This window comes from Macrobrachium nipponense, chromosome 24 (assembly GCF_015104395.2).
Source record: "Macrobrachium nipponense isolate FS-2020 chromosome 24, ASM1510439v2, whole genome shotgun sequence".
NCBI classification, from domain to species: Eukaryota; Metazoa; Arthropoda; class Malacostraca; order Decapoda; family Palaemonidae; genus Macrobrachium; species Macrobrachium nipponense.
Genome location: NC_061091.1, coordinates 18,955,547 through 18,977,123, shown reverse-complemented (window position 1 = coordinate 18,977,123; position 21,577 = coordinate 18,955,547). Strand labels below are relative to the sequence as shown.

The 21,577-nt window shown below is 41.0% G+C and overlaps 1 protein-coding gene across 1 annotated transcript in view; it reads right to left on the bottom strand.

Annotated features, from left to right (window-relative positions):
• Positions 1 to 21,577, bottom strand: part of LOC135205497 (RNA-binding protein 28-like) — a 50,097-nt gene that overhangs the window by 13,062 nt on the left and 15,458 nt on the right. Inside the window, exons 5-8 of the mRNA XM_064236221.1 lie at positions 10,055 to 10,593; positions 9,582 to 9,771; positions 6,179 to 6,396; positions 5,527 to 5,676 (exon numbers count right to left, since the gene is read on the bottom strand). Of these exons, the coding sequence (XP_064092291.1) occupies positions 5,527 to 5,676; positions 6,179 to 6,396; positions 9,582 to 9,771; positions 10,055 to 10,593 (1,097 nt within the window). The remainder of the gene's footprint in view (positions 1 to 5,526; positions 5,677 to 6,178; positions 6,397 to 9,581; positions 9,772 to 10,054; positions 10,594 to 21,577) is intronic.

Genomic DNA, 21,577 nt, shown 5'->3' with positions numbered 1-21,577 from the left:
TCAGTGCAGAGACATGAGCTAACTTCAACAGTAGGTAAGATTCATCTCAAATAAATAAAAATAATGCTCCTACAATAATAAACCTTCCTTCTCGCAAGCTTTACCTCTTTTAAAGACAGATAGTATATAAATCTTGAAGCAGAAAATTAATGCACCTACTCTCTTTCTCTAGAGTTATTTCATTTTTACTCCTTTATCCAAGTACTTACTAGGATTATTTATGTCAGTAGCTATAACACACACCTACCCAATGATACAGAAACCTCAAGTAGCTTACAATGTATTTTAGACTGTGAAAGGAAATTATAAGTTATTATATGGAATACCTAATAAACAATACACTTGCAAAAAAATGTATGAAATGTTCATTACATTTCTAATATGGAGATACCAAAATACTATGCATACAAAATTAGAAATATAATTCCACAAACTATGTTGTACTAAACCTCACAGAAGATAATGCAAAACTGACAATTCACTGGGTATCAAATACAGGCGGTCCCCGGCTTACGACGGTTCCGGCTTACGACGTTCCGAGGTTACGACGCTTTTTCTTAAATATTCAATGGAAAATCCGTCCTGGGTTACGACGCTTGTTCCGAGGTTACGACGCCGGCGCTCCGAGTTAACGACACTTTTAAAAACGCATGCTATGATAAAAATCCTTTATAGTTTAGCACAGTATATAATAAAAATATGTTTTTGGTTACATTACAACAAAAATTTTGAGGTTATGATGATTTTTGACACTTTTTTTTGTATTTTTTAAATTTTTTTAGTGACGCCGCATATGCGGAACTAGTTTCCGAGCGAATGAATACACTAGCTTGGGATGCGCAGTTTAAAACAGTCCATAAAGTGCAAATAATGAAAAAATCATTGCTTGTTTCCAGTACATAATTAAAAAAACAAAAAATAAGTTTCTGGTTAGATTACAACCCGCCAAATTCCAAGGTTACGACGTTTTGTTATTTATGCTTTTTAACGATACCTCATACGCAGAACTAGTTTTTGAGCGGAGGCGCATAAATTAATTTACGCTATTAAACTGTATGGTAAATTGACCGAACAACGACCTCGAACGGTCGAGGACGCTAAGCGTAACAATACCAAAGGACGCCACTTCAATCGCGTGCCTGCCTGAAGTTCAGTCGGTTGTGTGCTAATACGTTGCTGATTTTCCTTGCCATTTTCGCGAATTTACAATGGCTCCTAAATGCCAAAGTACTTCCTCCGATGATAGTTCATCCAAGAGGAGGAAGGTCATCACGATGGAGGTAAAATATGACGTGGTGAAGCGTTCGGAGAAGGGAGAAACTAACACCGAAATAGGCCGTTCTTTAAGCTTGAGCAGGACCACGGTGGTAACCATTGTGAAAGACAAGGAACATATTCTGAAGCACGTTAAGGATGCTGCACCGATGAAGTCAACGGTGATAAACGAGAAGCAACGTTGAAATGGAAAAGCTCCTGATGATCTGGCTGGAGGACCAGAACCAGCGACGTGTTCCGGTGAGCTTAAGTGTGATCCAGGAGAAGGCTAGAGCGCTGCATGAGGCAGTAGTGAAAAAGTTGGCGAAGGCAGTGCTGGTGGTGAATTTTCCGCGAGTAGAGGTTGGTTTAACCGTTTAAGGCTCGTGCAAATTTGCATAGTGTGAAGCTGCAAGGTGAAGCTGCTAGTGCTGATAGCGAAGCAGCAGGTAGTTTTCCAGGTGGTTTGGCCGAGATAATTAAGGATGGTGGTTACACGGCTGACCAAGTCTTTAATGTGGATGAGACTGGATTATTTTGGAAAAGAATGCCAAATCGAACGTACCTTTCCAAGGAGAAGAAGTCAGCACCTGGCCATAAAGCTGGAAAGGAGCGACTGACTTTGCTGTTTGGGGCCAATGCAAGTGGTGATTTGAAACTGAAGCCCTTGCTGGTGTATTTGGCCGAGAATCCCAGGGCTTTCAAGGGCATTTTCAAGAGTCAACTCCCTGTGATTTGGAAATCAAATAAGAAGGCTTGGTTACCTTGATGGTCTTCGAAGATTGGTTCAATGACCATTTCGTGCCAGCAGTGGAACGGTATTTGACTTCGAAGGGTCTGCCTTTTAAGGCCCTCTTAGTCCTGGACAATGCCCCTGGTCACCCTTCAAATTTGAGCGACATGCACCCTAATGTGAAGGTGGTGTACCTCCCACCCAATACCACATCGCTGATACAGCCAATGGACCAGGGAGTAATAGCTAATTTCAAGGCTTACTACCTTAGAAGGACCATACGCTTTGCTTTGAGGGCCATAGAAGCTAACAAGGAGTTGACACTGAAGCAATTCTGGAAGGGCTACAACATTGCTGATGCAGTGAAAAATATTGCAAGTGCTTGGGACGAGGTGAAGACGACCACTTTAAATGGGGCCTGGAAGAAACTGTGTCCACAGTTTTGTGCACAGTTTTGAAGGCTTTGACCAGGCAGAAGACGTCGAGACTGTGACGAGAAGATCGTAGGGCTAAGCAAGAGGCTGAAACTAGATCTTGAACCTGATGATGTAACAGAGCTGCTGGCATCCCATGGAGAGGAATTGTCAGCAGAGGACCTGCTTGAACTTGAACAGCAAATGATTGAGGAAGAGGAGGCGGCACCAGAGCCAAAAGCCAGGTCATTAACTGTGAAAGGCTTGTCAGAGGGTTTTACTCATCTGGAGAGAGCCTTGGCTTCTTTTGAGGCAGAAGACCCTAACGTTGCCAGGTTTGACAAAATAAAACGTGGAATGTTGGACTTAGTAACTTTCTACAAGGAGACCCTGAAGGAGAAGCAGACGAAGAGAAGTGTGCAGTCCAGGCTTGACACTTTCTTTCACAAGTCTCCAGTACCACCACCTCCCACTCCTAGTCCTGGTAAGGAATTCTGAACTGTTTCACTAATTTATGTGTTTACATAGTGTACATATAAAATGTGTTAATTTTTAATGTAACAACTAAATGTAAGAGTAAATTGTAACTTCATTAATTTTCATCATTTGTAATTTTATTGCAGAAGTGGTGACAGTTCCAGATCCCCCTGTACTACCTGTGACAGTTCCCAGATCTCCCTGTACTACCTGTGACAGTTCCATCTCCCTGTACTACCTGTGACAGTTCCAGATCCCCCTGTACCTGGACCCTCTGTAGCAGCCCGTCCACCTGTACGTGTACAATCAGGTAAGCAATTTCATTTTTCTCATTTTCATGTTGGAAATTGTTTACACCCTACATACATACGTACACTAACTTACATAGTGGTACAATGTGTTTGATGTTGCATAACCTTATTATTTTTTTTTTTTCATTTCAGACACCTTTGATAGTGACAGCGACCCAGATGACCCTGAGCCTTTCCATGGTTTTGATGCCTCGCCCTATTCATCAGGTAAGGAATCCTTAACAAATTTGTATAAAATGTTTTATAAATTGCTAATAGAAATTTTATTTAAAAGTGTACATATGCTACAGTTACATCCACGTTCCCTCATCAGAGCCCAAATCAGTTGATACGAGTAGTATCACCTCTCCAACTCCTTCAGGTAAAAGAATTCTTCATTTTTTATATTGTACATATTACACACTACATATGTCAAACAGTAATAACATGTGCAGTAGTTACAGTAGTAACTCTATCATTTTATATATTTTTTATCATTCCAGACTCCCAAGCACCTGCCCATCCCACTCCATAGCCCAGCCACCCACTCATCTACCATATGCCCATCCCAGTAAGCAAGCCAACCACTAGAATTTGGTAAGGACATTTTTTTTTTATTAATGTTTTATTATTACATATGTAATAACCATGTTATGTATGTAACATACATACTATAATCATATGTACATTATCATTCCAGACTGGCATGCACCTGTGACTTACATAAACCAGACCTCTACATAGCCTACATGTCTTCATTTTGCTGAAGGTAAGGAATTCTCAGTTGTGTTTAATGTTTGCATACGTACAATAAATTTTGTACACCTAAGTGGTTACATACTGTCCTTTAATATTAATTCTTCATTCCAGACTGCCCATCATCCTAGCCTGTTATCTGTGATAAAGCACACTGAAGTTAGGTTTGGAATGCATCCTTATCATGAATGCTCTACACCTCCACCTCCATCTCCCACAACCTAGGTAACAGCTTTGAGACTCACTAAAAGTTGGTAAGTTATGTAAGGAATTTCTAAATTAAGTTTTATACTACATGTTATATGTGATATTAAACCACTGTATGGTGCATATTACTGTATGTAACTTACTCTGCATAGAGGACTTACTGACAAAATTATTTTTTGTACATTCCAGAACCCCCTGAATGATGTAGGCTATGGGGCCACATAAGACTTTGTCCATCCAGGGTTACATAGCACGACAACTTTAAACTAAAAGTAAGGAATTAATTCACATACATTAACTCTTTTACTCTTGATATAACTCAAAGTAAGGAATTATAAACTAAAAGTAAGGAATTAATTAACATACATTAACTCTTTTACTCTTGATATCTATAATTTACATATTGCATTCAGGACTTTGTGTAGTATTTTGTACTAATTGTGTTATACTTTTACCTTCCAGAGCTACCAGACTGGGATTTTAGTGTACTCCAGGATGTACTACCAAAGGATTACATAGTGTATAGTGTATAATCTAACCTAAGGATTAGTAGTGTACTACATATTAGTGTATATTAAAGTCAACTAAGGACTTGGTAATACTTCAAGATTGTGCTTTATAGTGTCACAAGAGTATAATAAAGATTATATACCTTCAAGAACCATCCTTTGGCATTGAAATAACCACACTACACATCATGCAATACTTGCATGTCACACAAGTAAGGTCTCTTTAACTTTTTATTAGTTTAAGGCATATTTCCAAGTGTCGTTCCGGCTTAGGACGATTTTCAGCTTACGACGCACCTCAAGAACGGAACCCCCGTCGTAACCCGGGGACTGCCTGTATTATGTGGTGGATGGTTGGTAAGATTTGGGAAGATCTTTAAGTGTACAAGAACATCAGAATTATGAAATATTTTATACACCATGCACAGTGAGCTACTTGTGTGATGGTTCCAAAGGTTATTATCCATTAGAAGTTTGAATGGAAATAAATGAATGGAATATAAAATTTGGGCCAAAGGACAAGCACTAGCACCTATGAAGTCATTCACCACTGAAAGGGAAACTGACAGTAGAAAGGTTTGAAAGGTGTAACAGGAGGAAAACCTCGCCGTTCCACTATGAAACAACTGTTAGGAGTGGGTGGGAATTAAGATGGAAGAAAGAATTTGAACAGAGGTAGAGTAAATGGAATGAAAGCAGTTGCAGCTAGGGGCTGAAGGGATGCTGCAAAGAATTATAAGTAATGCCAACTGTGCACCATGAATGCACCAGTTGTTACACAGTGCATCTACTGTAATTCAGTAATCAGATTACACTACATAATAATAATAGTAATCATATGACAATCACTAATATACAGTATTATGAACTATAAATATCAAACTTACTTTATTTTTTGTAAATATATCAGGATTGTTGTTCAACTTTCGAAGAGCAGCTAACGCATGGTCATGTTCTGTAAATGAAACAAATCCATACCCACGACTTTTGGGCTTTCCATCATCACCAATATCACGTAGGTTTCGCATGATTCGAGCCTGGAGAAAGAGCAGAAGAAAAATTCTCAACTGAAAATCATGAAATACAGACACACCTACCAATAATTATATGTATCTAGTTTATTAATGAATTCAAATTTAAATGTTTTTATTTATATAAAACTAAATTCACCATAAGCCTTTGAGGTATTAGATATGTGGCTATACAACACTCAGTCCACTGGGCTTAAAATGGAAGTCAAAGATAACTATATCTGTTCAAGCAAAAAACCATGTTAGCCACAAGAAACAGGTTTGTCACCACTCCACACTCCCCTTGCTGGAGAGAGGAGTTGAAGCTACAGAGAAGCAGATTGTATGTTTTAAGGAATATAAAAAGTGCTGTAACAGTATGGCTGCAATGCTAACCTGCATCAAGTCAGTACCAGCGTATGGTGTGTCTATGCTTCAAACCCCTCGTAGAAATGAAGAAAGGAGAAAAGGGAAAGAAAAGAGACCAGTCATCTCACTCATTCCCTCCTCCACACATCATCTTACTCACCTCAGTAATCTTACAGCCTGGTTCTCCATGTTTCAGGAATAGCTTCCGGAGGTCACCATCAGTGAATTTCTCGGGTAAATTGTTAATACACAGACGTGTTTTGGAGATGAAAATATTCAGATTCTTCAGCATCCTACGTTTGACTTGTTCTCGCATATGTCTAAACTTCAGGTCTCCTTCTGATAGTCCTATTGCTGCCTGAGTTCCAGGACGAATGACTGTAAAGTAAAGGTAACATAAATATCTCCTAAATCTTACATATACTGGCTACTAATACATATGCGTATGTTCACACCCTGAAGCGTTTCATCACAAACCCATTAACCAAATAAAGTCCTATTTGCTGTCCAAATAACCCCAAACACAAAGCACCATATGGAATAGAATGAAATATAAAATTTAGACCAAAGGACTTGGGCCTATGAGGTCATTCAGTACTGAAAGGGAAATTGAGAGTAAAAAGGTTTTAAGGTATAAAAGCTTATCCACACTAAGAAACACTGTTTGGAAACAAAGTTTGCAAACTATTTACAAACACTTTTTACTGTATATTTGTTTCCCATCCAGAATGGAAAACATTTAGTGTTTCTGTGTGTATATGTATGGATGTATGCATGTACACATGCATATATGTATACAGTAATACCCCGGACTTACGCTAGGTTAGGCTCCAGATCCCCTTGTGCAAAGGGAATTTTCACATGAGTTTGGCACAGTCTTTAAAAATACTAATAAAAGCCTACTTCTAGAGTTTGAACACTAAATATGACCCTAATCATGCTCCCTAAATACTAAGCTAACTTTTAAATGAAATTAAAGTTGCTGTAATTTCATTTAAAAGTTAGCTTAATACATTACACTTAAAACAAAAAAAGAAATAAAAGGTTGGTAAAAATAAAGGAGGGCATGAAGATTACATACGTACAACATATTTCTCTCTTCTTTCCCTTTTCCCACCAACCGATCCATTCTTACAAGTCTTCTCAATCCCTTTTAAGAAATTCTTTATTCTGTCTCTTTCTCTTTGTTCTGAAACTCCTTTTCATGAACAAACAGTGCTTTTTATTTGGACTAATACAACTTTTAGTTATGTCTGTTTTAGAATAGGGCATTTACAGTTGTAAAAGGTACAGGTAAAAATAGATAAATTAAAATGATCTACTGCTATGCTAACTATAAGAGAGAGAGAGAGAGAGAGAGGAGAGAGAGAGAGATAGAGATGAGAGAGAGAGAGAGGGATGAGAGAGAGACGAGAGAGAGAGAGAGAGGAGAGAGAATTATTTCTATTATTTAATGTTATTTAATTTACACATAAAAGCTTATAAATTACATAAAAAAATTAAACAAACACTTTTGCAGGGCTTCTCCAGGATTCCAAAATGTTGCGTTTGCATTTGTAAGGCCGAGGTATTACTGTACTATATGTATCTATTTTTAATTTTACCAGAAGTAAGTCACCATGACACACTCCTTTTTCTAAAAACTTCCTTTCCCATCTACTTTTCTTTCTCTTATCCCTCCTCGAGCGCATTAAAATAGCCAAGCAGAATACAGAGGCTACTGCACCGACAAGAATCCTGATAACAACTGAAGTCTGGACTGGACAGGAAACATTGTTTGGAAAAAGTTTGGAAACTGTTTGCAAACAATGTTTCCCAGTGTGGACAGGCCTTAACAGAAGGAAAACCTTGCAGCTGTACTATGATATAATTGTTAGGAGGGGGTGGAAAGTAAGACAGAAGAAAGAGAATATGGATGGAGGTAAAGTAAAAGGAATGAAAGAAGTTGCAGCTAAGAGTCGAAATGACACTGCAAAGAACTTTAAGCAATGACTACAATACATGGCGTGAGTTACATTGATGACAATAACCCCTTACAGGGCACATAAGTAGTACATATTTTGTAGACAGAAGCAGAAGAGCTCAGAGTGAACATTTTCACATCTACATCTGTGACCCATCAGTAAATGTTAGCTATTCTCTTACTGTTCACATATCTGTGATACTGACAATATGGTATGAAACTCTTAACCATATTGTGCTTTAGCAATCTGGAACAAACTTAATCATTTAATCAGTTTACTCAGTAACTTACAGGTAATTCCTTTTTTTTATCTTCCCTCAATTAACCATTGTTACTAATGTTGCTTATTTTATGATGGCAACCCCTGTCAACCAAGTGGGTGATATGAATTTCTCCACAAAATAGCTTGAATTTTGAGCAAAGTAAGATGTTCATATCACTGCAAATTCAAAGTACTGATTCATGCTCACTCTACCATTCTCAGCAGTGGGAACAACATGAGGATATGGACATGGTCATGTCTTGGTCTAAGTTTTTGAAAATTTTGTGTGCAAGTTCATGGCGAACTGAGGTGTCTGAAGGCTGGCACTTCCTGTTCCACCTCAAACTCGGACTCATTACTATCAGGCTCAAGTAAAGCTTGGAGTCTTCAGAAATTTTGGGCAAATAAAAAACAATGGTGATGATTACAGGATGCTGAAGTTCCTGCTACTATGGATACTCAGGATGATGACAACACCTCAAGATTAGGCAAGGCAAGGGGATAACTTTTGAACATTACAGGCAGTCCCAGGGTTATGAAGGGTTCGGCTTACGATGTTCCGTGCTTATGATGCTCTTCATGTATTCACAAAAATTATTTCCTGGTTTACAACGCATGTTCAAGGGGTTACGACACCGATCCGACAAAATAAATATAACTCCAAAACAGCAGAATGGTCAAAAAAATTTTTTTTTTTTTTTTATGAAAACTCAATAAAACTGGAGATTACATCATTTTCAAGACACCCAAAGGATTAAAAGTAAGATTTTCCTACGATTTTTCAGCTTACAACGCGACATAAGAATGAACCCTCATCATAAACAAGGGACTGCCTGTATTATGTGATCTACGATGTATTTATAACTCGCTTTCAGGAGTTATAACACTATTCAGTACTTCTTCTTCAAGCATTCTAAATTGCATTCACAAAACCATCAACTATGTCCACATATTTCGATAACAGCACCCATCTTTACTGATAAATCACATGAAACTGATACTAATAGTTACCATCACCTATGACATTTTTAACAACTTTAAACTGCTTAATAATACATAATGGCCTTAACCCCCAAAAATGTCAAAAGCTTCATTAAAACAATGGCTTGTACTGATACAACAAAATACCTGTACTCTATCAGTCACAGTCAAAATTGTTATAAGTTTATACTATAACAGCTAAATGTAAATAACAAACTACTCATTATGAAAATATTGACCTACTGCACAACAATAAGCATTCTTTTGATAAGACTGTACCGTGTTAAGGATCATCTAATCCTAAAAATTTATAGTACTGAATAGTGTTATATAGTTACACACAAAAAATATACTTACATCCTTCCCTGGCTAAATAAAGATTACGCTTATCTTTAAATTTCTTCTCATTTTCTTGGTTTTTCTTTTCTATCAAGGTGTTTCTGCTGACAGCTTTAAAAATATACATTTGACGACCTAAAACTACAAACTTCTCTTTCGTCAAGGGATCCTCTGTTGCGGCCAAACATGCTGAAGCACTTTCTTTGGTCTGTTAAAAATAAAAAGTATGCATTAGATTGTACAATTGTATCATGAAATTTCTGGGAACATTAAATTCAAAATACTTAATTTCTTTGTCATTTATAGTTGTGGATATGATACTATTACTGATATCTTAATTATTTGAAAGGTTAGTCTAACCAGACCACTAAGCTAAAAGAATCTTGAGAAAAATACACATATTATTGGCTTTAAGAAAAGAATGAACAGTAGTTTGCAATCTGTATGCATACCCTCAAAACATAATAAAAATATAAATGATCAATGCTCACCTTGAACTGGGCAAAGGCTGTCCCACGAGGGTGTTCTGTAAGAGGGTCCATGCAAAGGAGGACATATTTAAGCTCGCCAAACTCTGAAAGCACATTTGCAATATCTTCCTGCGAGGCATCGAAAGAAAGATTCTTGATAAAAACTGTCCTTTCCTCTGCTACATCTTTACTGGGATTTGTTGTCTTTGGCTGTTTTGTAGGTTTTCCTTTTCCTTCCTCTTCTTCCTCACTCTCATCGTCTTCACTACTTTCATCATCATCATCATCATCACTACCACTTTCATCATCACTTTCCTCACTGTTATCCTTATCTTCTAACCCGCTGTCTTTATCTTCATCCTCGTCTAGTTTTTCCTCTTTAATCTTTACATTTGGATATCCATTGTTGAAAGAACTTCCACCACTTTCAGCATTTTCCTCTCCCAATTCCTGTTTAATTTCAACGACCTCTTCCTTTATGTCATTTGAATCTTCCATTTTCACAGTCTGTGATTCATACTTCTTTTTGGCAACAGCTAAATCAACTACAACCGGCCGTCCTGAAATAAAATAAAGTCTTCTCAATCCAACGACGGCAAGATTTACCATTATGCTATAAACAATCAAAGGAATATATAAATACCAAACCTATCATTAACATTAAAGCATATTATACCTCACACCAAATAATGTAAAATGTATACTACATGAAATATAAAATAAAAGTCCAATACCTAAATTTAATTTGAAGTACATAATATAAGGCATACAACAGCAAAACAGAACTATAAAGACTGTAAGATTTAAAATGAAGTACAATATAAACTGTTTATCATATTATATTAGAATAACTAAAGGATTACATGGGCAAACAGAAAAAGGCTAAGTTAATAAAAAATATTATTATTATATGTAACACCATAAGACTTGGGCTACCGTAGCCCAATTTCAACACTCCATACAATCACAACAGCTTTGTCAGCATATTACACTCATATGCAGTCAGAAAAAAACATCCAATGATGCTTTCATGCATGAGTGAAAGGGTACAACAGATGTGATAAAAAAAAGAAAGCACAATTTAAATTTTTGATAGTGTAGTTACTGTCTTGTCCTCAAGGATTACTATTTCCATGGTCTATCCAGAGCTCCATGGTGACCAGACTAATCTCAAAGAATTCTCTTAACTGGTCTTGTGGACAGGTATTGTCTTAATAATAAAATTATAACACAAGATAAAGCATAAATGGGCTCAGGACAACAGGGGACTTTCTATTATCCTTAGCAAATGCTAATACCCAGTTTACCTAATACGACAAAACCACAAAAAGAAGAACTGGTTATGCACATATGCATGATCATATTGTTTACATATAACCAAAATCTGACCAAGATGCCATTCCTTTTCTGGTCCTTCAAGAAACCACACCTCAGAGAAGTTTGTTCTTTGCTTATTGATTCAACTAAGTGCATAATTCAAGGTTCTAGTTAATTTTTTTTTAGTTGCCACTACGGAGTAACTATTTATTGTGCGTGAAAAGCTGCAATCAGCTTATTTCACAGTGCACGCTGCCGATTTAGGATCGTTAACTCCTAGAGTTTCATTCTACGCTTATTGATTTCATCACTAAAGTTCATGGAAACATCTAACTTGAAAGCTGAGTACATCATTTCAAGTTCCTGCTAATACATTTTTAGTTTAGACTGTGGAACAATGATTTTATCGTGCATGAAATGCCATAAACCTGCCTTTTCACCAGTACACATCAGTGCTCCTAAGTTTACACCAAAGACCTTAGGATTAGATAAAAGACTACAGACATTTTTCCTTTCTATATAGCCTGTAAACTTAACCCTCTTACGCTGATTGGACGTATTATACGTCGAGATAAATTGTCTGTCGGGTGCCGATTGGACGTATCGTACGTCGACACAGAAAAGTTTTTTTTTTAAATTCGCGGAAAAATACTTACAGGCCTACCAGGCGAAAACTTTTGAATCACGCGCCTTGGGGGATGATGGGAGCTCACGGATCAAGGCGTTGTTTTGTTTACAATCGTTACCCAGGCACGCAAGCATGAATTTCTTTCTTATCGCACTAAAAAGTATCAGTGACACATCTCAGAAATTATTTTGTCACTTTGACATAATTTTTGCACCATTTTAAATTAGTCGTTACATGGAGTATTATATATGAAAATGTGTGCAATTTCATGTAGAATACAACAATAAAATACTCATGATTGTAGCTTTTATCAGTTTTGAAATATTTTCATATAAATAACGATGTGCCAAAATTTCAACCTTCGGTCAACTTTGACTACCGAAATGGTAGAAAAACGCAATTGTAAGCTAAAACTCTTATATTCTAGTAATATTCAATCATTTACCTTCATTTTGCAACAAATTGGAAGTCTCTAGCACAATATTTCGATTTATGGTGAATTTATGAAAAAAAAAAAAAAAAAAAAAAAAAAAAAATCCTTACATCCGCGCAGTAACTTCAGAAAAAAATCAGAAATTTTTTTTGTGCGATTGTCGTAATGTTTGCACCATTTTAAATTAGCCGTTACATAAAGTTTTATAATATGAAAATGTGCGCAATTTCATGTAGAATAAAAAAAAAATGATTGAAGGTTGTAGCTTTTCTCATTTTCGAAATATTTGCATATAAATCATGATAAATAGAAAAAAAACCACGTTTGGTCAACTTTGACTCTACCGAAATAGTAAAAAAACGCAATTGTAAGCTAAAACTCTTACACTCTTGTAACATTCAATCATTTATCTTCATTTTGAAGCAAATTCAAAGTCTCTAGCACAATATTTAGATTTATGGTGAATTTAAAAAATAAAACTTTCCTCCCCTCCGCGCGTGGATTCTCCGCCGCAAATCTCCGAAATACGTATGCCGCATTCTCGTAATATTTGCTCCGTAATATTTGAGAGATGTGTATTTCTAGTGATAGAAGTTCACTCTCAACGTGGTTCGGAAGTCAGTAAAGCCATTGGTTCCAACTAGCTCCATATCTTCTACCTTATTGAAGTTAAACATTCATAATGTGAGCAGGAATTGCAACTTCATTTAGTGTTAAGTCAATTTGTCGCTCCAGAGTAGGATTGATGTGTCACAGTAGAAGTACAATTCAGTTTTTCCCGAGCATTGTGTTTGAAAACAGTAAAGCCCTTAATCCGCTACTAGTAGTGGGTAGTCTTTTCCTGAACCGAAAAAGAGCAATTCTTTAGGCTCTTTTGTTTAAATCCCGGGTTGTAATATTTTGGGGAGCGTGAAAGTACAAATTTCGTATAGGAGCGTACCTTTATATTGTAAAGGTATTCATTTTAAGTGACTGTCATTTGATAGGGCTTTTGGATCCAGGCACAGGGGTCCCTCATACTGCTTGCGTTTCATGCTGGCTGAATCGAATCCGTTTTCTCCACAAGGCTGCTCTTTGCTGCATGCGCATGAGACCCTTGCTCCCTGAATGGAATCCAACTTCTGGTGGTAGTGAAATCCACCAAGGATTCCAGATCAGGTGAAAATGTTTTGGGTTTCGTATAAGAAACCTTTAGCTCGAATGGCTGAGCGGAATTTTGTCTAGCTGCACTACCCACCATCCTCTTCTTAATGTGGGAATCAGCTAAAATGATATTGTTAAACTACAATAAAGTTTTGTACATACTTACCTGGCAGATATATACTTAGCTATAGTCTCCGACGTTCCGACAGAATTTCAAATCTCGCGGCACACGCGACAGGTAGGTCAGGTGGTCTACCTTACCCGCCGCTGGGTGGCGGGCGTATGAACCAATCTATCTCTCCAGCCAGATTTTTTCTCTTTCACCTGTCTCCTGAGGGGAGGCTGGGTGGGCCATTAGACGTATATATGCCAGGTAAGTATGTACAAAACTTTATTGTAGTTTAACAATATCATTTTTGTACATGAACTTCCCTGCCAGATATATACTTAGCTGATTGGCACCCTTGGTGGAGGGTAAGAGACAGCTAAAGTAATAAGGAGAGATAAGAAACAACTGATGTTGTAGGATATAAATAACCTTGGTTCTTACCTGTTCAGGCAGAAGACTTCATTGATATTATCTCTGAGTCTGCGTTGCCTGGAGAGCTACAGCTAGGACGTGACCTGATGCTGAAAGACTCTCGGATCTACCACTGGGATATGTGATCCTTTGTGTGGTAGAATCCAAGTCGGATCTGTTAAAGGGAGTTCGTCCCTATCTTAACAGGTCCCTAACCACTACTACTGCAAGGAGCCACCCTCATCAGACCACCTAACCAAACTACTAAAGATTAGTATTACGACCTAAAGAGATGCCTTCATGCATCCTCTTTAAGGCAACCAACAACAACAAATACAAGGGGGAAAAATTTATACTACTAAACAGGATGAGTTCCAGCTCCCTGCCCCAGCACTGAATCCGCAGATACGTACGGGCCCAAGGCGAAGCATTTTTCGTAAGTGATTCTCACATCACGTAAGTAGTGGTTCGCGAACACTGACTGACATCTCCAGAATGTTGTCTCCATCAGATTTCGCACGGACATATTCTTGTTGAAAGCAAGAGAAGTTGCTATGGCTCTTACTTCGTGTGCTTTCACTTTAAGAAGCCTAAGATGTTCTTCTCTGCAGGATCCGTGTGCTTCTTTGATGAGGCTTCTCAAGAAGAAGGACAATGCGTTCTTCGACAATGGACGAGTAGGCTCTTTTACTGAACACCACAGGACCTCTCGGTTGGCTTTCAGTTGCTCTTTTCTTCTAAGGTAGTATTTCACCATTCTCACTGGGCAAAGAGTTCTCTCGGGTTCTTCTCCTACCAAAGAAGATACCCACGAATCTCGAAGTTCTTGGGCCATGGACTTGATGGGTTCTCATTCTTTGCAAGAAAACAGGAAGGAAAGAGCAAATGAGAGAGTCCTCCTTAAAACCCACATTACCATCAATCGCCTGAAGCTCACTCACTCTTCTGGCGGAAGCTAGAGCCATCAAAAACAGAGTCTTCCTGGTAAGGTCTCTGAATGAGGCTGTAATTAGGGGGTTTCAAACCTAGAGGACCAAGGAATTGAAGGACTACATCCAAATTCCAGCTAGGTGTCTTAGGATACTGCATTTTCGTTGTATTAAACGACTAATAAGGTCCTGTAGGTCCTTATCTTCCGATAAGTTGAGGCCCCTGTGCCTGAAGACATTCGCCAACATACTACGATAGCCTTTAATCGTCGAAACTACTAAGCCACATTCTTGTCTTAAGAATAAAAAGAAGTCTGCAATTTGATTCACAGAGGTACTGGAAGAGGAAACGTTATTCCTCTTGCACCATCTTCTGAAGACATCCCACTTCGATTGGTACACTCGTAATGTGGAAGACCTCCTCGCTCTAGCGATTGCCTTAGCAGCTGCTGACGAAAAGCCTTTCGCTCTGACCAGTTTCTGGACAGTCTGAAGCCAGTCAGACTGAGAGCGGGGAGGTTTTTGTGGTACCTGTCGAAGTGGGGCTGTCTGAGTAGATCGCTCCTTAGAGGAAGTGATCTTGGAAAATCCACTAGCCATTCCAGCACCTCTGTGAACCAATCTTGTGCTGGCCAAAAGGGAGCTATCAAAGTCATCCTCGCGGAATCTGACTCTGCGAACTTTTTTAAAGTCAACCCCAGAATCTTGAAGGGGGGAAACGCGTATACATCGAGTCCTTTCCAATCGAGTAGGAGAGCGTCTATCCCTATTGCTCCTGGATCCGAGATGGGAGAGCAATACAGATCCAGTCTTTTGTTTTTTTGAAGTTGCAAACAGGTCTAAGAGAGGCCTGCCCCACAACTTCCAAAGGCTCTGGCAAACATCTTGGTGCAGAGTCCACTCTGTGGGAAGGACCTGATCTTTCCTGCTGAGGAGATCTGCCCTTACATTCCTTTCTCCCTGTACGAATCTGGTGAGAAGTTTTATCCCCCTTTCTTCTGTCCACAGAAGAAGATCTCTTGCTGTTTCGTACAGAGAGAAGGAATGCGTCCCCCCCTGTTTCCTGATGTATGCCAGAGCCGTGGTGTTGTCCGAGTTTATTTGCACAACTGCTCCTGTCACATGTGACTCGAACTCCTTCAGAGCAAGCCACACGGCTATTAGTTCTTTCCTGTTGATGTGCCAGGAAGACTGGTCCCCCATCCAGGTTCCTGACACCTCCTTGGTTCCCAGAGTCGCCCCCAACCTGTTTCCGACGCATCGGAGAACAACACCAGGTTGGGTTTCTGGGATTGAAGAGGCAGTCCCTGCGAGAAACTTGTCGGGATCCGCCCACCATGCTAACTCCTTCTTGATTGAAGAGTAATTGACAGGGAGAACTTCAAATCCTGAGAAGGACGACTCCATTCCGATGAAGAAGAATTGGAGCGGTCTCAGGTGCAACCTTCCTAGGGAAAACAAATTGCTCCAGTGAGGAGAGCGTCCCCAGCAGACTCATCCACTCCCTCACTGTGCATACTTCTTTCCCTAAGAAGGGTTTTGTTACTTTTTCGAGTCCCCTGGGCTATCCTTCCTTTCCTGTGACGGAAAAGCCCGAAAACTCAGAGAGTTCATCCGGATCCCCAGATAAACGCACTCTTGAGCGGGAATCAGACTTGACTTCTGCAGATTGACCAGAAGTCCTAAGGAATAAGTCAAATCCAGGGTTTTGCTTCAAGTCCTTCAGACAACGATCTCTGGAATTGGCCCTTATAAGCCAATCGTCGAGATAGAGCGAAATCCTCACCCCTTCCAGGTGAAGCCATTGTGCCACATTCCTCATGATGGCCGTAAAGACTTGGGGGGCCGTGGAGAGGCCAAAACACAGGGCCCTGAATTGGAAGATTCTTCCCCCCATCATGAATCTTAGAAACTTCCTCGAGGAAGGATGGATTGGTACGTGGAAGTAAGCGTCCTGTAAGTCCAAGGACACCATCCAGTCCCCTGGACGGAGTGCTGCTAACACCGAGGCAGTGGTCTCCATCGTGAACTTCTTCTTTTCGACGAAGAAGTTCAGGGCGCTTACATCCAACACCGGTCTCCATCCCCCTGAGGATTTCGGAACTAGGAACAGGCGGTTGTAAAAGCCTGCCGAAAGATGATCTGCCACTAGTTCGATCGCCTCCTTTTCCAGCATCTGATCTACCGCTAGTCGGAGGGCTTGATTCATGATGGGGTCCCTGTATCTGGCCGTCAACTCCCTCGGGGTATTCGTCAAGGGAGGCCTCGAAGAGAACGGGATTAGATAGCCCTTCCTCAAAATTGACAGGGTCCAGCATCTGGCGTCTTTCTGGGCCCAGACTTCTGCAAACTGTAAAAGCCTGGCGCCTACAGTTGTCTGAAGGACTTGAGTCTTACTTGGGAGGTTTTGATTGACTTCGTAAAAAGTCCTCCCTCTTCTGTTTGGTTTCCGACCTCTGAACGAAGAGGATCTAGAGGTAGATGCCCTCGAAAGGGTTCCTGAGAGGTTGGCTTAGCTTTCTTTGTCTTAGTCTGGAAGGTAGGGCGCGGCTTCCTTGCAGACTGTGCTAGAAGGTCCTGCGTAGCTTTGGCAGAGAGAGTCTTCGAAATGTCTTGAACCAGGTGTTTAGGAAACAGCTGTGTAGAGAGAGGGGCAAAAAGCAAAGACGATCTCTGAGCATGTGAGACCGACTTTGTTAAAAATGAGCAAAATACTGATCTTTTCTTCAAGACCCCTGCTCCAAACAGTGAAGCTATTTCGCTGGCCCCATCTCTCACCGATTTATCCATACAGGATAAGACACAATTCAAATCCTCCGGAGAAAACGTGTCCGGTCCTTGAGTTTTCTTGGCTAGGACTCCGAGGGACCAATCGAGAAAGTTGAAAACTTCCAAGACTCTAAAAATGCCTTTTCCTTTTTAGAATGTGATCCATTTCATTCATTGCCCACGTTGTTCTGGCCGAATTCAAAGCTGATCTTCTAGTGGCGTCTACTAGTGCCGAAAAATCTGCGTCAGCTGAAGACGGAAGGCCCAGTCCCAAGGGTTCTCCTGTCTCATACCAAAATCCTGTCCTTCCTGAAAGCTTCGACGGAGGGAAGGCAAACATTGTTTTCCCCGCTTCCTCTTTAGTGCGCATCCATGAACCGAAACTCTTGAGCGCTTTCTTCATAGAAAGAGTCGGCTTCATTCTCACACACGAAGATCCTTTCGTTGCTTTCGCTGTGGAGAACAACGAGTGTGGAGAAGGAGGAGCAGTAGGGCTCAAAGACTCTCCGAACTCCTGAAGGAGAAGCTCTGTGAGCTTCTTGTACGAAGAAACTGCTGCCGATGTATTAGTTTCTTCCTCAGAGGCTTCCTGGTCTTCTTGAAGAGGAGAACGAGGATGAGGAGAACGAGGATGAGGATCCTTATGAGAATCCTTAGATGATTTCCTAGCTGGGGTACAGTGCGATGAAGGAGACAAACGTCTTGAATGAGGAGAAGATTCCAAAGTAGAGAGGCGTACAGGAGAACGACGAGTTGTAAAAGACGGACGCTTATCCGAAAATTCTTGTCTAAACTCGCATTCCTTCCTTAAGTGCAGACAAACTCTTAACATCAAAAGAGGAAGGACTCCTTTCTCTAGAAAGACCACGTCTATCCCTAGGGAAAAGGAAACTACGAGAGGGAGAGCGCCTGCTAAGATCCTGGCGCCGATCGTGAGGAGAGCGGCTACTAGGCGCCGAGCGCCTATCTGTTACAGGGCGCTTAGTGGAATCCTGGCGCCTACCAAGCGGCGAAACGTTGCTAAAAATAGGGCGCCTTTCAGGAGCAGGGCGTTCGAGAGGCTCTTGATGCCTACGAAGCGGAGAGCGGCTGCTACGCTCCGAGCGCTTAAACGGAACAGGGCGTTCGGCGAGATCTTGGTCCTTACCGAGGGGAGAATGTCTGTAAGGCTCCGAGCGCCTAACAGAAGCAGGGCGCTTGAGGCGTTCTTGACTTCTAGCAAGAGGAGACCGATGAGGAGTAGGGAGTCTCGAGAACGAAGAGCGCCTACTAGGAGAACGAAGCAAACGAGGATCAAGGTGTCTTTCTCCAGGCGAACAGCTACTAAAAGAATGACGCTTACCAGGAGCAGGGCTCCTACTAGACTCTTGATGTCTTACAGGGGAGGAGCGAACTCCATGCGATGAGCGCCTACCAGTCACGTTATCCGACGCCCGACTACAGTAGTCGGAAGGAGAAGTGCGCCTACTTTCAGAAGGGCATTCCTAGGTTCTCTGAGAAGACGAGGAGAAGAAAGAAGAGACGGCGACGACGAACCAAGTCTTCTATGACCTGAGCGACTCTCTCTTCTTGCACGAACTCTAGAAGAAGGAGAAACAGAAGGGGCTGAGCGTCTACCCGAGGCAGGAATCCGATTTGAGGAAAAATCTTCATAGTCCAAGGAGCGCCTATCCGTCGAATGGCGTCTCGACACCTCCGAGCGGGAGTGGTGTTCCTCTCGTGAAATGTTACGATGAGTAGAAGAATCCTCAAAAGAAGGAGAACGCCGATTACAAGGAGAGCGCTCTTCCGACGAAACGCGCCTCGATCTCTTGATCGGGAGAGACAAATCCTTCCTTCTACGCGATTCTCGATGCCAAGGAGTCCGCCAAGGCTGTGATCTGAGCTGTAGGCCCGCTAGTACTCGAGAAGGAGAGTCCCCAGGATCTTCTTCCGAAGCAAGCTCAGCGCGAGGCGCGGGAGAAGGAGGGCGATCACCGGATCTCCTAGGCTTCTTTGCTTGCAAGGAAGCTACATCAGAAAAGTCTTCTGGGGGCTGGACGCTAACGTACTGAAGGGAGCCTCCGCAGCCCTCTTCAACGGGCGTGACGCCTCCTTAGAGCTCCACCCACGCTTCAGCGAAGGAGAAGAGGATGACGAAAAACACTGGCGAAGAATATTCTTCTTCTTACGATCCAAGGCAGCCTGGGAGCGAACTTCAGGATCTGCCGAGGGACGCCTGACCGGTGGGGGCTCTCCCTAGCCCTCCTGCGGCTTTCGACTTTCCTCCTCCACTGGAACTGGGAGTCTGGAAGAGGTCTAGGCCTGGAGGCACTAAGGAGCCGGTAGACGCACCCTCCACATCACTGGGGTACACTGCACTTATCATCACTGACACTCTTACCTTGCTCAGTACGAAGATTCTTGTCTTCCTTAGAACAAAGGAAGCTTTTGAGGCCGCCGCCTCCAAAGACGAATCTACGGCTTCGGTGCGGGGAGCAGAGCTGAGACCTGGGAGGAAGGTTCTAAAACTACATTAATGTTAGTTTCATTCTCACTCATTCTCGACCTGCTCGAGCTCCTTGAAGAAGCTTTACGTACCTATCCCTTTCAAGTTTCCTAATATAAGAAGAAAGAGCCTTATATTCATCTTCGTTCAAAACCTCACACTCTTGACACGGGTTACTAAACGAACATTCATTCCCCCTACATTTAACACAGAAAGTGTGAGGGTCCACCGCAGCTTTCGGTAACCTCACCTTACATCCATCGGTCACACATACTCTAAACAAAACCGGAGTTTTGGAAACAGAATCAAAATCAGACATTCTACAGGAAAATCCAGCGCAAAGTCAATAACGGTCCACAATCAGCGTATGGCCAAGCAACAACATAGAGCGAATACGTCACCAAAATGTTCAAATCAATCTCCAGGCAAGCGAGAAATGAAGAAGATATCGGAAGAAACGACAACAGTTGTTATCGCTTCAGCGACAGAAAAAAAAATCTGGCTGGAGAGATAGATTGGTTCATACGCCCGCCACCCAGCGGCGGGTAAGGTAGACCACCTGACCTACCTGTCGCGTGTGCCGCGAGATTTGAAATTCTGTCGGAACGTCGGAGACTATAGCTAAGTATATATCTGGCAGGGAAGTTCATGTACAAAATTTAACAGTAGGTAAGATTCATCTCAAAATAATATAAATTTTCATGATAAAATTTATTATTTGGATACTTACCTACTGTTAAAGTAGACCCACCCAGCCTCCCCACAACTTAGTGGGCTGTCAAGGAGAATTCTGACAAGAGCTAAAACATTCGAAATACACCTGGTGGAGAACAGGTAAACTAGACAGTCATCCGGGCAACCATTTGAATTTTTTGTTTGAATGCCGACTCTCCTAATTGGCGGGGAGATATAGCTAAATTTAACAGTAGGTAAGTATCCAAATAATAAATTTTACTATGAAAATTTATATTTTTGATAGTTGCTGTAGTCAAAACTCTCCCACTTCCCTAAAAAGACATGGGATTTGAGTGGGGGATTGTCCTGCACTGACCTACAGAGGGGAATGGTCTTGGTCTGATTTTGATCGTATGTAAACAATACGATGGTACGAATGTGTATAACCAATTCTTCATGCGGTTTTGACGTAGTAGGTAAAATGATATTGTTATGATACAATAAAGTTTGTTCATACTTACCTGGCAGATATATATATAGCTGTATTTTCTGAAGTCCGACAGAATTTAAAAAACTTCCGACACACGCAGTGGTCGGCCAGGTGGTTAGTACTCATTCCCGCCGCTGGGAGGCGGGTATCAG